Raw genomic sequence first — 12,544 nt, 5'->3', positions numbered from 1 at the left:
TAAAACAACTAACATTTAACATAACACCTTATTTTTTTGCAAATTTGTAGTTAAAGGAGTTCCCCAAATATCCTTGTTGTTCTCTACCTTTTCTTATTAATGACCCTGATTAGGAAGACAGTAAAAGAGATGCATTTGCTATTTGCTGATGTTACCAAAAACTGTCCGAAGTAACAGAATGAGTACAGAAGAATGTTGGAGTGATAATTATCTTGGCAAGGCACATGATCTTCCCCAGAGGTACAGAACCTGCTTAGGACATAGGCTGAGAGAGGCAGTGGTAAAAGAGGTCAGCTGGAATGAGCTGAATCTTTGAGCATGCACCCATGTGACACGCCCATTCTAATTTCATACCTCTCAGGCTCCAGGCCAGCTAGGTTCCTCTCAGGATGCTCTCCAGTCATGCCGAGAGAGGCCTGCCTCACTAAAAGACAAGGTGGAGGGGTCTCAACAGCACCTCACTGCCAAGCAACATCTTTTCAACCTTCAGGTAAATACAGAATGGGGGGGGGGGGGGGGGGGTAAAGGTCAAGTAGCATCCTTAACAGGTCTCCTGAAACTGCAGGCAACCTGCAAGGTTCAGTTTCTTTGTGGCCAGGGTGAACATGCATTTTTTCCATTTATTAAATGCACAGGAAAATAGAGCCCCAACCCCTGTGTGGTTAGATGTTAGCTGGGAATTGTACTTACAGTACAAACAGTTTAAACTTGAAAATTGATGTATGTACAGCTATGGTTGGTACCCTTCACTATTAAGTTTGTTTGAATTGCAATTAACCATAGATGTTTTACCTGTGTCGGCTACAAGAACTATAATTTAATGTTCAAGAAGTAAGCAAAAAATACATTAAAAATACAGGGGGAACCTGTGATATCATCTACGGATTAGCAACTGCAGTAGAAACGTGTTAGGGATTTTGTCTACTATGACCTTACTGCAGTGAGTTTATGTAAGAAATCTCTTCAGTCAACATCCTATTGTTTTCAGCTGTTTTGATATGATGTTCAGGTGCATCATCCAATGAGTGACCCCATTTCCCCCAATGGACTTATGGACACTGAGAAAGATTGAGTTATCTGTTTAAATACTTTTTTGCTTTAGACAGGCATTCACACTGGCAGATGGCTAAAGCTAATCAGATTGAAATAGTTATAGGTCAGCCGTCCCATAATTGAGAGGGTTAAGGATCCAGTATCAAAATGAGATGTGAAAGTAGCAGAACATGGCTGAGAGGCTAAACAAGGATCATTTTTCATCCCACCACTGTGAAACTTGCTTTTTGAGATAACAGATAAAAGAAAACATTAAATATGGAAACATAAATGTATCCATACTGTAACACATTTTCAGATGTTTATATTTAAACATATTTAGTTTTTGATCAGACATATTGTCTATTACATATTTTTACCATAAATGTGTACTGTTGTTTAAAAAGTAAATGTCCCCTGCTAATTTCTGGTTTTTATTTATTTATTTATTTATTTATTTTCGCCACATTTTGAATTAAAATGATATTTTATCATTCCTGCAGGAAAAAGTTAGTTCCCCTTCACTCCAGTAACTGGTAGAAATATAGTTTAGCAGCAGTACATTTAACTAAACTTCAGCATATCACACTGCCAGAATTCTGACCCGCTTGTCCTTTCAGAATCGTTTCAACTCTGGTTTTCTTTAGCAAGGTCCTTTCCATCCATCTAAATATGCGTTTCGTTGTTTAGGTGCTTGCTTAGGCTATGTAAACTATTTAGGTAGCTACTTACAATCATAAAATAAGTAAATAATAAGATTTATACAAAATAGAAGAAGCATCAAAATCATAATTTTCAAATGTGCTGTTATTGTAGAATTTCACTGTCAAATGGCCAACGTTTCTTCCACAAATAATTTATTTTTAGTCATTGATCATGCATCCAGGATTTTAACTGGACTGAGGTGCTAACCCTAGTTAATAGTAGCGATGAAGGTTAGTGGAGAGTCTGAAGGAAAGGGAAATATGTTTGTTGCTCTAAACAAAAATAGTTGGTTTTGAGTAACAAATATATAACAGCTACTCAAAAATGTTTGAGTAACAATTAAACTATTTTTTAAAACAACTAACATTTAACATAACACCTTATTTTTGCAAATTTGTAGTTAAAGGAGTTCCCCAAATATCCTTGTTGTTCTCTACCTTTTCTTGTGAATGCCCCTGATTAGGAAGACAGTAAAAGTGATGCATTTGCTATTTGCTGATGTTACCAAAAACTGTCCGAAGTAACAGAATGAGTACAGAAGAATGTTGGAGTGATAATTATCTTGGCAAGGCACATGCTCTTCACCAGAGGTACAAAACCTGCTTAGGACATAGGCTGAGAGAGGCAGTGGTAAAAGAGGTCAGCTGGAATGAGCTGAATCCTTGAGCATGCACCCATGTGACACGCCCATTCTAATTTCATACCTCTCAGGCTCCAGGCCAGCTAGGTTCCTCTCAGGATGCTCTCCAGTCATGCCGAGAGAGGCCTGCCTCACTAAAAGACAAGTGGGAGGGGTCTCAACAGCACCTCACTGCCAAGCAACATCTTTTAAACTGTCAGGTAAATACAGAATGGGGGGGGGGGGGGGGGGGGGGTAAGGGTCAAGTAGCATCCTTAACAGGTCTCCTGAAACTGCAGGCAGCCTGCAAGGTTCAGTTTCTTTGTGGCCAGGGTGAACATGCATTGTTTCCATTTATTAAATGCACAGGAATATAGAGCCCCAACCCCTGTGTGGTTAGATGTTAGCTGGGAATTGTACTTACAGTACAAACAGTTTAAACTTGAAAATGGATGTATGTACAGCTATGGTTGGTACCCTTCACTATTAAGTTTGTCTGAATTGCAATTAACCATAGATGTTTTACCTGTGTCGGCTACAAGAACTATAATTTAATGTTCAGGAAGTAAGCAAAAATGCATAAAAAATACGGGGGGAACCTGTGATATCATCTACGGATTAGCAACTGCAGTAGAAACGTGTTAGGGGTTTTGTCTACTATGACCTTACTGCAGTGAGTTAATGTAAGAAATCTCTTCAGTCAACATCCTATTGTTTTCAGCTGTTTTGATATGATGTTCAGGTGCATCACCCAATGAGTGACCTCATTTCCCCCAATGGACTTATGGACACTGAGAAAGATTGAGTTATCTGTTTAAATACTTTTTTGCTTTAGACAGGCATTCATACTGGCAGATGGCTAAAGCTAATCAGATTGAAATAGTTATAGGTCGGCCTTCCCATAATTGAGAGGGTTAAGGATCCAGTATCAAAATGAGATGTGAAAGTAGCAGAACATGGCTGAGAGACTAAACAAGGATCATTTTTCATCCCACCACTGTGAAACTTGCTTTTTGAGATGACAGATAAAAGAAAAGATTAAATATGGAAACATAAATGTATCCATACTGTAACACATTATCAGATGTTTATATTCAAACATATTTAGTTTTTGATCAGACATATTGTCTATTACATATTTTTACCATAAAAAGTTGTGAACAAAGTAAATGTCCCCTGCTAATTTCTGTTTTTTTAATTTTTTTATTTATGCCACATTTTGAATTAAAATGATATTTTATCATTCCTGCAGGAAAAAGTTAGTTCCCTTTCACTTCAGTAACTGGTAGAAATGTATTTTAGCAGCAATACATTTAACTAAACTTCAGCATATCACACTGCCAGAATTCTGACCCGCTCTTCCTTTCATAATCGTTTCAACTCTGGTTTTCTTTCGCAAGGTCCTTTCCATCCATCTAAATATGCGTTTCGTTGTTTAGGAGAGAATACTCTGGTCCAGCGTGAAATGCACAGAGCTCACTGATTGACCCAATCCCTAGGTTCTGAGCCATAAAAGCTAAACTAAGCTGACCACCCAGCTACAGTGTAAAAGTGGCTGAGTACGTTATTCGCACTGGAACGCAGCTATGATACCAAGTTAAATATCCTGCATTATCACAGTTTGACCATATAAGAAATTGCGATCCCTGCATTTGCGTTAGTCAACGACTCCAGCAGAACAGTTTTGAGTAGGCTGCTGAATCAGACTAGTTTTATAAAGCCACGGGAAGCTGATAATGCGGATCGTCCAGCTAAATAAGGTTCCACACTTACCGTATTTCATTAACGTCGCAGTATCAGGACTGCTCACTATCCTTGTCGGATTGCCCCTTATTTCCCAACACACCCTTCAACAGCAGCGGTATTCGATATTAAAATAAAAATATCTTCCTCTGTGCTAATGTAAGCTACCTCTTTTTGAGAGGCCATCTCTATTTTAGCGGTAGACTATCTAGCTTTTTGTGAGCACTAACAGTGGCGTTTTGGAAGTTTCACATTGAAGTAAACAAAATGCAGGTAGCTAGCTTTCGCTGACCATGTAGACCAAACTTTGAAACGCCTTCCGAATTTTCTTTATCAGCCGTACCACTGAGTAACAAATCGGTAAAATTGAACGTAAATCTGAATATGGATTATAATAAATGATATGAACACATATCATATGTTAATGTGTTTTTCATCCTCAATCAAATGCTGAAATTTGTATGTAGGCCTACCCTAAGATTCTGTGGGGCTGCAGTTCTGTAGCCTGCACCACCTGTTGAAAAGTAGGGGAAATTCCTGCGTAAAGTTCAAAAGAATAACATTTTCCGATCCTTTTTTTTTTTTTTTTTTTAGTAGTCTGGAATCTGAAATCTTTTGTAATTTCAGTAGTGTATACAGTTAAGTTAAAGTACCCAGCACCTTTCACAGAAAACCCCATGCATGCGGTGAAACCGAGTTCATCACATAGCTGGACCAGTATCGAAAGGAAGAGAACACTCACCACTTTCCATTGGATTGTGACCATAGAGTGGGGCGGCAGAATGTTCACCTGCTCTCCTGTCCTATTCATATTAGCTTGGCCCTGCAGCACTGGAGCTGGGTAGGTGGGATTTTTAGAGTACTTTGGGCAGAGATGGGCAGATGAAAGACCCACTAATATCTGATATGCCACACTGTGCTCTGACCAAGCATGCCATGTAACGTAAGTGCCCACTCCAGAGGAAAGTTGGAGACAGGTGCAGAGGGCAGGGAGGTTATTCCAGGATGGCAGGTCCTAACAGAGCAGTGTGGACGTGTGTACAGTCCTGGCAGCTGGCACTGAAGTTATTTTGTTTTTGGTTTCGGAAACTGATTTTTTTTTTTTTTAAACACAATCTGTTAGGGTATCGGGTGTCGCTTTTACAAGTCCCCCAGTCACACATTTTAACCATATTTGATGGCTTAACATACAAAATCTGTCTATAGGAAAAAATGGTGTGGCTACTGAAGTCCTGAAAGCTTGAATGAGGCTATGACAGATAGCAACAGTCTCAAGCTGTTATTGGAGGGCCAAGAAAGACAGGCCTTCAGTCAGTTGAACATGGATAGCTATCAATTAATGAATTATCTTGACCATCACATTGCAGTTTGGTGCATACAGGAAGCAATGTGCTCTCTGTCAGAAAAATGGTATGAAATATTCAGGGTGATTTAACCAAGGTGTTCTTTGGTTTGATTTGTAGTTTGGATCTACCAGATGTACTGTGTATAGTTCTGTTAAATGACAAAATAAAGGTTTGTTGAAATTCAAAAACTCTCTTACACAAGCTTGCCCACCCTCACCGTCTTGCTCTCCAGGAGTTGGGACAACAACTGGCGGAGCAGAGAGCGCTGCTGGGAGACATCGCTGGTCACTGTGGAGGGACAATTGCGAGCCGGACGCATGCAGGGTATGTCCTCCAGCAATGCTACTGCTGTCACCAACTGTGTTGATATCCAGATTTAACTCTTAAGAATTACAATTTAATAGCGGATATCCTTGAGAAACTGACCTATTGCAATAACACATAATGCAAAGTATGTCATTGAAATGGTTAGTGGTTATGATTGGTTTGTATTAATGGTAGGAGAGTGAGGTTTCATGGATCCCAAATTGCTATTGCTATAATACATTCTATAGGTATTTTGCTTTCAAAGCAGGACATAAGCATTGGGCTGTCAATGGGCTGAAGATAGTTCCTCCCTCTTTGAGTTTCATGAAGCTTCAATTTCCCACCTGGTTTCTATATGACTGAGTTATGTGCCAGTGGAACCTGGGTTAGTGTGCATTGTAACCTGCCATTCTTCAGGTCACACCCCAGGCCCATAGAGGGCAGCGCAGCCCAAAGAGAGAGTGACCTCCTTCACAGCCAGCTGGAGGAAAAACTCATGGCCCTGGAGGAACTTGGGAAGGGTATTTCCCTGCAGGTCAGTCAGCCCTCACCCTCAATGCTGTTTTTGTGCTCACTTCCTACCGTCATATTATTTTTCACATTTGTGCAGATGTAGACGTTAAAGTGTTGTGCTAGAAGTCAGAGGGTTGTGAGTTTGAACATTGATTATGGACTTGTTACAGTTGGCTATCAAAAGCTAAAGCTAAAGGGTTTTTTTTTTTTAAGTTGGATGAACAACAGTTATAAATGAACTATAATGTGGATCTTATGAATGGATGCCTGGCCCCTGACCTACAGGGAGTTGCAGTGGAAATCAGAGAAGGATGTCTTTGTCTCGTTTCTGTGGCAGGTGGCTCCGCAGCCACAGGTGGGGCTGCAGCTACCAGAGAGCCAGGCGTCTGCGCAGACAAGCGAAATTCACACCACGCATGTGCCCCCGTCTCCTGCAGGGGACACTGCCGCACAGGTAGTGCGTAGTGAGCATGCAAATAAACCCCGTCGTCGTGTTGCAAAGGTATGAAACCATGTGTTCCTTATGGCTCTACATTTAACAGTTTTTAACATTTAACATATTCTATTAATCTGAAAAATTTAGGTGCTAATGCATCCCAATTAGTAGACCAGATAAGTGCTCCAAAATTATTTTTACAGTTAGCCCACATCAATTTTCAGGAGCAAATGCTCCTGAAATGGGAAGCCTTTTTAGAGAGCCCTGTTCTCACACATGTATTTATGTGTTTGCTTGTGTGTGAGCATGTACTAAATGGCTCAGATTCTGTCAATCCTCATAATTAAAGCTCACAAAGACATGGCAAGACTTGTTTGTATTTTTGTATTAAAGTTAAGAGATGTTGATCAAATTCAGGCCTCTGTGCACTGCGCCTTTCACGTGTGCATATTGTGTGTGAGAGTGCATGCCATAGTGATGGAAAAGAGAGGATGCAGAAATCCCATGATGGGTGAGGCTGCAGTGAGCTGTCAATCACTGACTTATTTGAATGAATCGAGACAATTTCCCCTCTAAAAAAAGATCATAATAATCAGTGATCGTACCATTTAACAAGTGTCTCCTTTTCAAGAACCCTCTCCCATCACTAGTGTGGGTGCTGTGTGTAATGGGTGTGTGGCACCTCCTGCAGGACAAGGTGGAGAGCAGCAGGCCCTCTGGGAAGGAGGCGCAGAGGACAAGCGTGGAGCTGCTGCAGGCGTTCGGTAAACAGCTTGGGGGGCTGGTGGTGCTGAGCATAGCGCGCCTCGCCCACAGCCAGCAGCTGCACAGCCGGGCCCACCTAGAGACCCTGCTGAACGGGCACAAGGTAAACTGCTCGCACACTGCCAACAAGCAACAAGTTACTCACTTCTGTGTTGCAGCTGTACTACCATCTTGATGTTATAGCTCGTTATCATTTCCCTTGTAATCATGCTTTACTTCTGGTTTGACTTGCCATAATTTTACTGACTTATGCTTACTGCATGAACTGGACTTGATGTTCATAGCCACAGATACTTAATGAGAATTGTATCTTATCGGACCTGTGTTCTGTAGTTGTTCCAATGGCCTTCGCTACGCACTTATTGTGCTTTGGATAAAAGCAATGTCAAATAAATGTAATGTAATATTTCATATTTGCTAAGCTTCAGTCAGTTCTTGTGTCAGTATTTCCCCATTAGTATTGTACTTGTGCCTGACATTACGTTTTATCACAGCATAGTTTCTGAAAATAAAGCTGTTTCTGTTGTGTCACAGTCTGTATGTACATATGCAAAAGTATTTGACTATATACTCCAGCACACTGGATTTGAAATAAAAATATGAAGTATAAGTGCAAATTTTCAACTTTAATCTGAGGGCATCTATATCCACATTGGGTGATCCATGTAGGAATTACAGCCCTCTGTATACATACTCCCCCCATTTTGGGGGAGCAAAAATAATTGGGCAATTAACTGCTCAGCTGTTCCATGGCCAACTGTGTGTATTTACTAACGCTAATGTTGATAAGAACTCATCTAATATGGGTTGCTATGTGGTCAGTTTGTGGTCCTGTCCCACACAGTGCTTTGAGTGTGTCTGGTGTTTGGCAGATGTTTTTCCAGGCCCTGGGGGCCCAAGTGGCGGTGCTGGGTCACCTGCAACACCGCGTCTCGGTGGAGGAGCGGCTGCCGGTGCAGATTGCGGGGGCGGAGCTGGAGCAGGAAGTCAGAGACCTACAGCTGCGGGCCGCAGAGGAAGGAGCCCAGCTGCAGACAACCCTGGAGGTAGGATAGAATTGACCACATGCACGTGTGTGCACATCGAGCCCTGCCTAGAACACAGAAGCATGCCTAATGTCATTATATTGCTCCTGAGTTTACTGTGTGCTTTTCTTTGAGTGCCTATTGATAGAGTGTGGCATTAAGTTCTGACACAGACACACGCACACCACACCAGACCCCATCACACTACACTACACGCACACACAAACCACACACACACACCTATACACACATACACACACATGCACAGACCGCACACATGCATGCACACACACAACACATCTGTGTGTCTGGGACAACAGTGTAGTATAATAGGTAAGGAACTGGTCTTGTAACCTTAAAGTCACAGGTTTGTTTCTTGGGTAAGACGCTGCAATTGTACCCTTGAGCAAGGTACCTAAACTGCTTCAGAATATATCCGGCTGTATAAATGAATGCAGGGTGAATGCTATATGAAACAAAGTTGTGTAAGTCGCTCTGGATAAGAGCGTCTGCTAAATGCCTGTAATGTGTCCGTGTGCTTTTCTGTGTGTCTGTCCATGCGTCCGTGCACCCCTGTGTGTGTCCGTATGCATTTCCGCTTGTGTTTGTCTCAGGCCTGGACACAGTGGGACTTGAGCAGTAGCCAGATGGCGGAGTTGCTGCAGCGCATCGAGGCCCGTCTGCCCAGCAGGGGGCCGCCTGAGGAGAGGGAAAGGCAGCTTGTCATCTACCAGGTGCCACATCCATACCCCAGTCCACACCGCACGGTGCTCACACATCACACATCAATTCTCTGGGTCCAGAGTGGAGCTTGTGTCAATCTGGCCATGCCTCAGCACTGGTTCAACTCCTGCCATTTATTCAAGTAAACACTATTACAGCAAAGGCACTGAAATTACCTATTATCTATTTGCTCTGCATTCTGGCTAAATGTCCCTCTACCAGCAGGGGGCAGCTGTTTGTGTTTCAGATCGGACAATTTACCTCATTAAACGGTAGGAGCAGAGAGGGCTGCTTGTGCGACAGGATTATTTTCGAAGATGGTTTGCTTGGAATCATGCTGTGTGTCGTTCTGTTCGTGTCCGTGTATTTACTGTAGGTGTGTGTGTGTGGTGCATGTGTGTGTGTGTGCGTGTACGTGTGTGGTGTGTCTGCATGTGTGCGTGTGTGTGGTGTGCACGTGTGCATGCGTGTGAGTTAGGGGCCCTGGGGAGAGGGCATGCTGGGACACATACAGGCACCCTCCATTCTCAATCGAAATTCTCTTTCATTCCCTGAAAATGAACATGATTTTTGGAGAAGCACATCTCCTGCTTGTTGAGGCTTGATATTGCATCTCATATTCCACCTGCTTCCTCGTCCCATTACCAGCCTCATCTCAGCCCCGATAAGAGCTGGCCTCATAATACCTATGCTCTTGTCAGATTTTCCAGTAATTAAATGAATGCCTCCCTGTTTGATGGAGAGCTGGGGGCGGCGGGCGTGCTGTCATAGAAACATCATGGATGGGGTATACAGTATGTGCTTTTGGCGGTGGGTGGGTGGTCAGAGAAGAATTTAAATTTAAAATTAAAAGTTTGCAATGACTGATGATTTCCCTCTTGGCAGGAATTGAAAGGCGTTCTGGAGGAGAACGGACCACGGCTGTACCAGGCCCTGGACCTAGGGCGGAGGCTACAGGCCGGAGGGCGCTGTGAAGGCGTGGCCATGGCCCTGCAGCGGCTGGAGGCCCATTGGCTGGCTGTGCAGAAGAGGGTGGAGCAGGGGCGGGTCCGTACTGAGGAAATGGTGGACCTGTGGAGCAGGTATGTGAAAAAAACATCTTAGAGCACAGAACGATGCCAAACCGCTCTCTCTCTCTCTCTCTCTCTCTCTCTCTCTCTCTCTCTCACACTACTACTCCTAAGCATACACGAAAACACTCTTACATTACACATACGTATATTCATACAATATGAAACATTTTACTGGAGGCTCTGTTGCAGGTTTGACATTTTCTAAAATTAAAAAAGGAAGCAAACTTTAAAAACGACGTGGCTGCAGAGATAAGAAATGACTGAAACCCTTCCGAACACCAATAATTAAAGCAATAAACAAAGAATATGTTAATGAACAAGACTGGTATGTCTAGGATGCAGGCATTCTTTTTTTACTAGAAACAAAAGTTCAAGTTTGTTGGATGCCGTGAGGGTGTCTGTGCTGTTGTTTGACCATTGTTGCCCCCCCCCCCCCCCCGCTCCGGTAGGTTCCAGAAGGAATCGTTAGCGCTGTCTGAGTGGATGGCTGGGGCCAGACAGCGGCTGCAGTCGTGCCGAGAGCTGACTGGTGCCCCGTCTGAGGAACTGCTGGCACGGCTCCTGGTGAGTCTGCGGTTTCACCTGGAGACGAAGCGCGTACCCTCCTCCAGTGCGCTGCAAGCCGCCGGCTATCTCACACACATAAATGCCTCGACCAAAGGGCTGGGTTTACGCTGATTAGAGGAGACCAGGGGTGCACAACAAGGGCCAATCCATTTCGGTATTTTGTGCGAACATTTGCCAACATTCATTTAATTATCCCAATCATGTCTTGGTCTGACATGTGAATAAGCACCAGCTACAGCCGCAGACTGCAAGTGTATCCTAGAGATTGTACTGTGTTCAAGCAGTGTAGTTTATAGAACTGTAAGAAATGGTAATCGGTTGGAACAAAAACCAGCACACGGATCGGCCCTCCAGGACCGGAGTTGTGCACCCCTGGAGGAGACGTGAGCTTCAGATGGGAAGTTCACATATCTTATTACCTTATCGTTGATGTGTAGTTAACCTGTAATTGCTATGTATCTCCTTGTTAAAATTGAAGAAATGCATATTGTCAAGATTGTGGTTATGTTTTCACATGACCCCCCAACCCTTGAATATATGCATGTAAAATACTTGCAACTACGTAACAAGTAAAATATTTCATGTAATTGCTTATATTGGTACAATTAATAGACTAATTTACAACTGGTGGATGCGCTGTATATTTACACTGGAGCATTTCTCGCTATATTCAGCAGTACAATATTTGCCCTTGGCACAGGTGCAAGCCTGCTTTATTGCACTGCCATTTTGTCAAGTGAACTGAACTAATGATGCGAGGAACGGAGAGGAGAGAACGGAGAAATTGAAAGCAGCGTGCGAGAAGTGCCCTGTGAGCCGTCGAGTCTGGCTCCTCTTTTGTCTCGGAGCGCACATTAGCGCGCATTAGCGAAAAACGTGTCAGACACAAGCTCGGCTTCTTTTCTGTCGACCGGGACGCGCCTCCGCCGGAGCGTCTCCTCTCCCTCGCGGGGCATTAAGCAGATAACCTGCGGGGAGATGTCAGACGCAAATCAGGATCCAATTAACAGCTCTGTCGAATAAATAAATGATTTAAGCGGAGACGAATTAAATCCCGATGGGACAGATTGACCCCGGGGGTCAGTGCGGCGAAACTCTGAACCGCATTGAAACTGAGAGGATGATACTCTCCCTGTATTCAGCAGCGTTAGCTTCTCAGTCACCGTACGGTATGAACCGTGTCTCTGCGCCGGGCTGTCGCGGCTTCCCTTCGCAGGAACTGGCCAAGGAAACGGAGGCCGCGTCCCCCCTGAAGGCGACCGTGAGCCGCGCCGGAGCGCAGCTCCTGCAGCTGGAGGGCGCCGACGCCTTCGGCCTGCGGACGCAGCTGGAGCAGCTGGAGCAGCTCTGGGCGGACCTGGGGGCCTCGCAGTCGGACGCGCGGGAACAGCTGCACAAGGTGGGTTACAGCATGCGCGCGTGCGCCCTGACGTACGCGAGCCCCGCCTACAGTACGCGCCGCGTCCCCCGCAATCGAGGCACAAGGACATCGGCGGGAAACAAACGTGCAGGACGGGGTAGCCCTGACTGGTGAAGTGATGCTAATTAAATTTTAATATTCTTGCTTGATGAATCTGATACTCGCCATCCCTCTCTACTTCTCCCTTAATCCAAATAATCCAAACTTGTGTTGCAACAACATTAAAGTACACTGGTTAATAACTCCCCCACCAAAGAAGGAAGAAGAGGTA

At 43.9% G+C, this 12,544-nt stretch overlaps 1 protein-coding gene across 6 annotated transcripts in view; it reads left to right on the top strand.

Annotated features, from left to right (window-relative positions):
• Window positions 1-12,544, top strand: part of LOC118229636 (mucin-16-like) — a 90,476-nt gene that overhangs the window by 44,524 nt on the left and 33,408 nt on the right. For 5 of the 6 annotated variants that reach the window (XM_035421769.1, XM_035421770.1, XM_035421771.1 and 2 more), the window contains 11 exons: window positions 362-490; window positions 2,449-2,577; window positions 5,678-5,769; window positions 6,169-6,286; window positions 6,602-6,766; window positions 7,392-7,568; window positions 8,338-8,511; window positions 9,105-9,224; window positions 10,099-10,295; window positions 10,736-10,850; window positions 12,070-12,252. In XM_035421769.1, coding sequence (XP_035277660.1) covers window positions 362-490; window positions 2,449-2,577; window positions 5,678-5,769; window positions 6,169-6,286; window positions 6,602-6,766; window positions 7,392-7,568; window positions 8,338-8,511; window positions 9,105-9,224; window positions 10,099-10,295; window positions 10,736-10,850; window positions 12,070-12,252 — 1,599 coding nt within the window. The remainder of the gene's footprint in view (window positions 1-361; window positions 491-2,448; window positions 2,578-5,677; window positions 5,770-6,168; window positions 6,287-6,601; window positions 6,767-7,391; window positions 7,569-8,337; window positions 8,512-9,104; window positions 9,225-10,098; window positions 10,296-10,735; window positions 10,851-12,069; window positions 12,253-12,544) is intronic. The other variant, XM_035421767.1, reaches the window with a different exon arrangement.

This window comes from Anguilla anguilla, chromosome 6 (assembly GCF_013347855.1).
Source record: "Anguilla anguilla isolate fAngAng1 chromosome 6, fAngAng1.pri, whole genome shotgun sequence".
In the NCBI taxonomy this organism is placed as follows: Eukaryota; Metazoa; Chordata; class Actinopteri; order Anguilliformes; family Anguillidae; genus Anguilla; species Anguilla anguilla.
The sequence above is the reverse complement of the archived record's forward strand: the minus strand, read 5'-3'. Positions and strand labels throughout refer to the sequence as shown.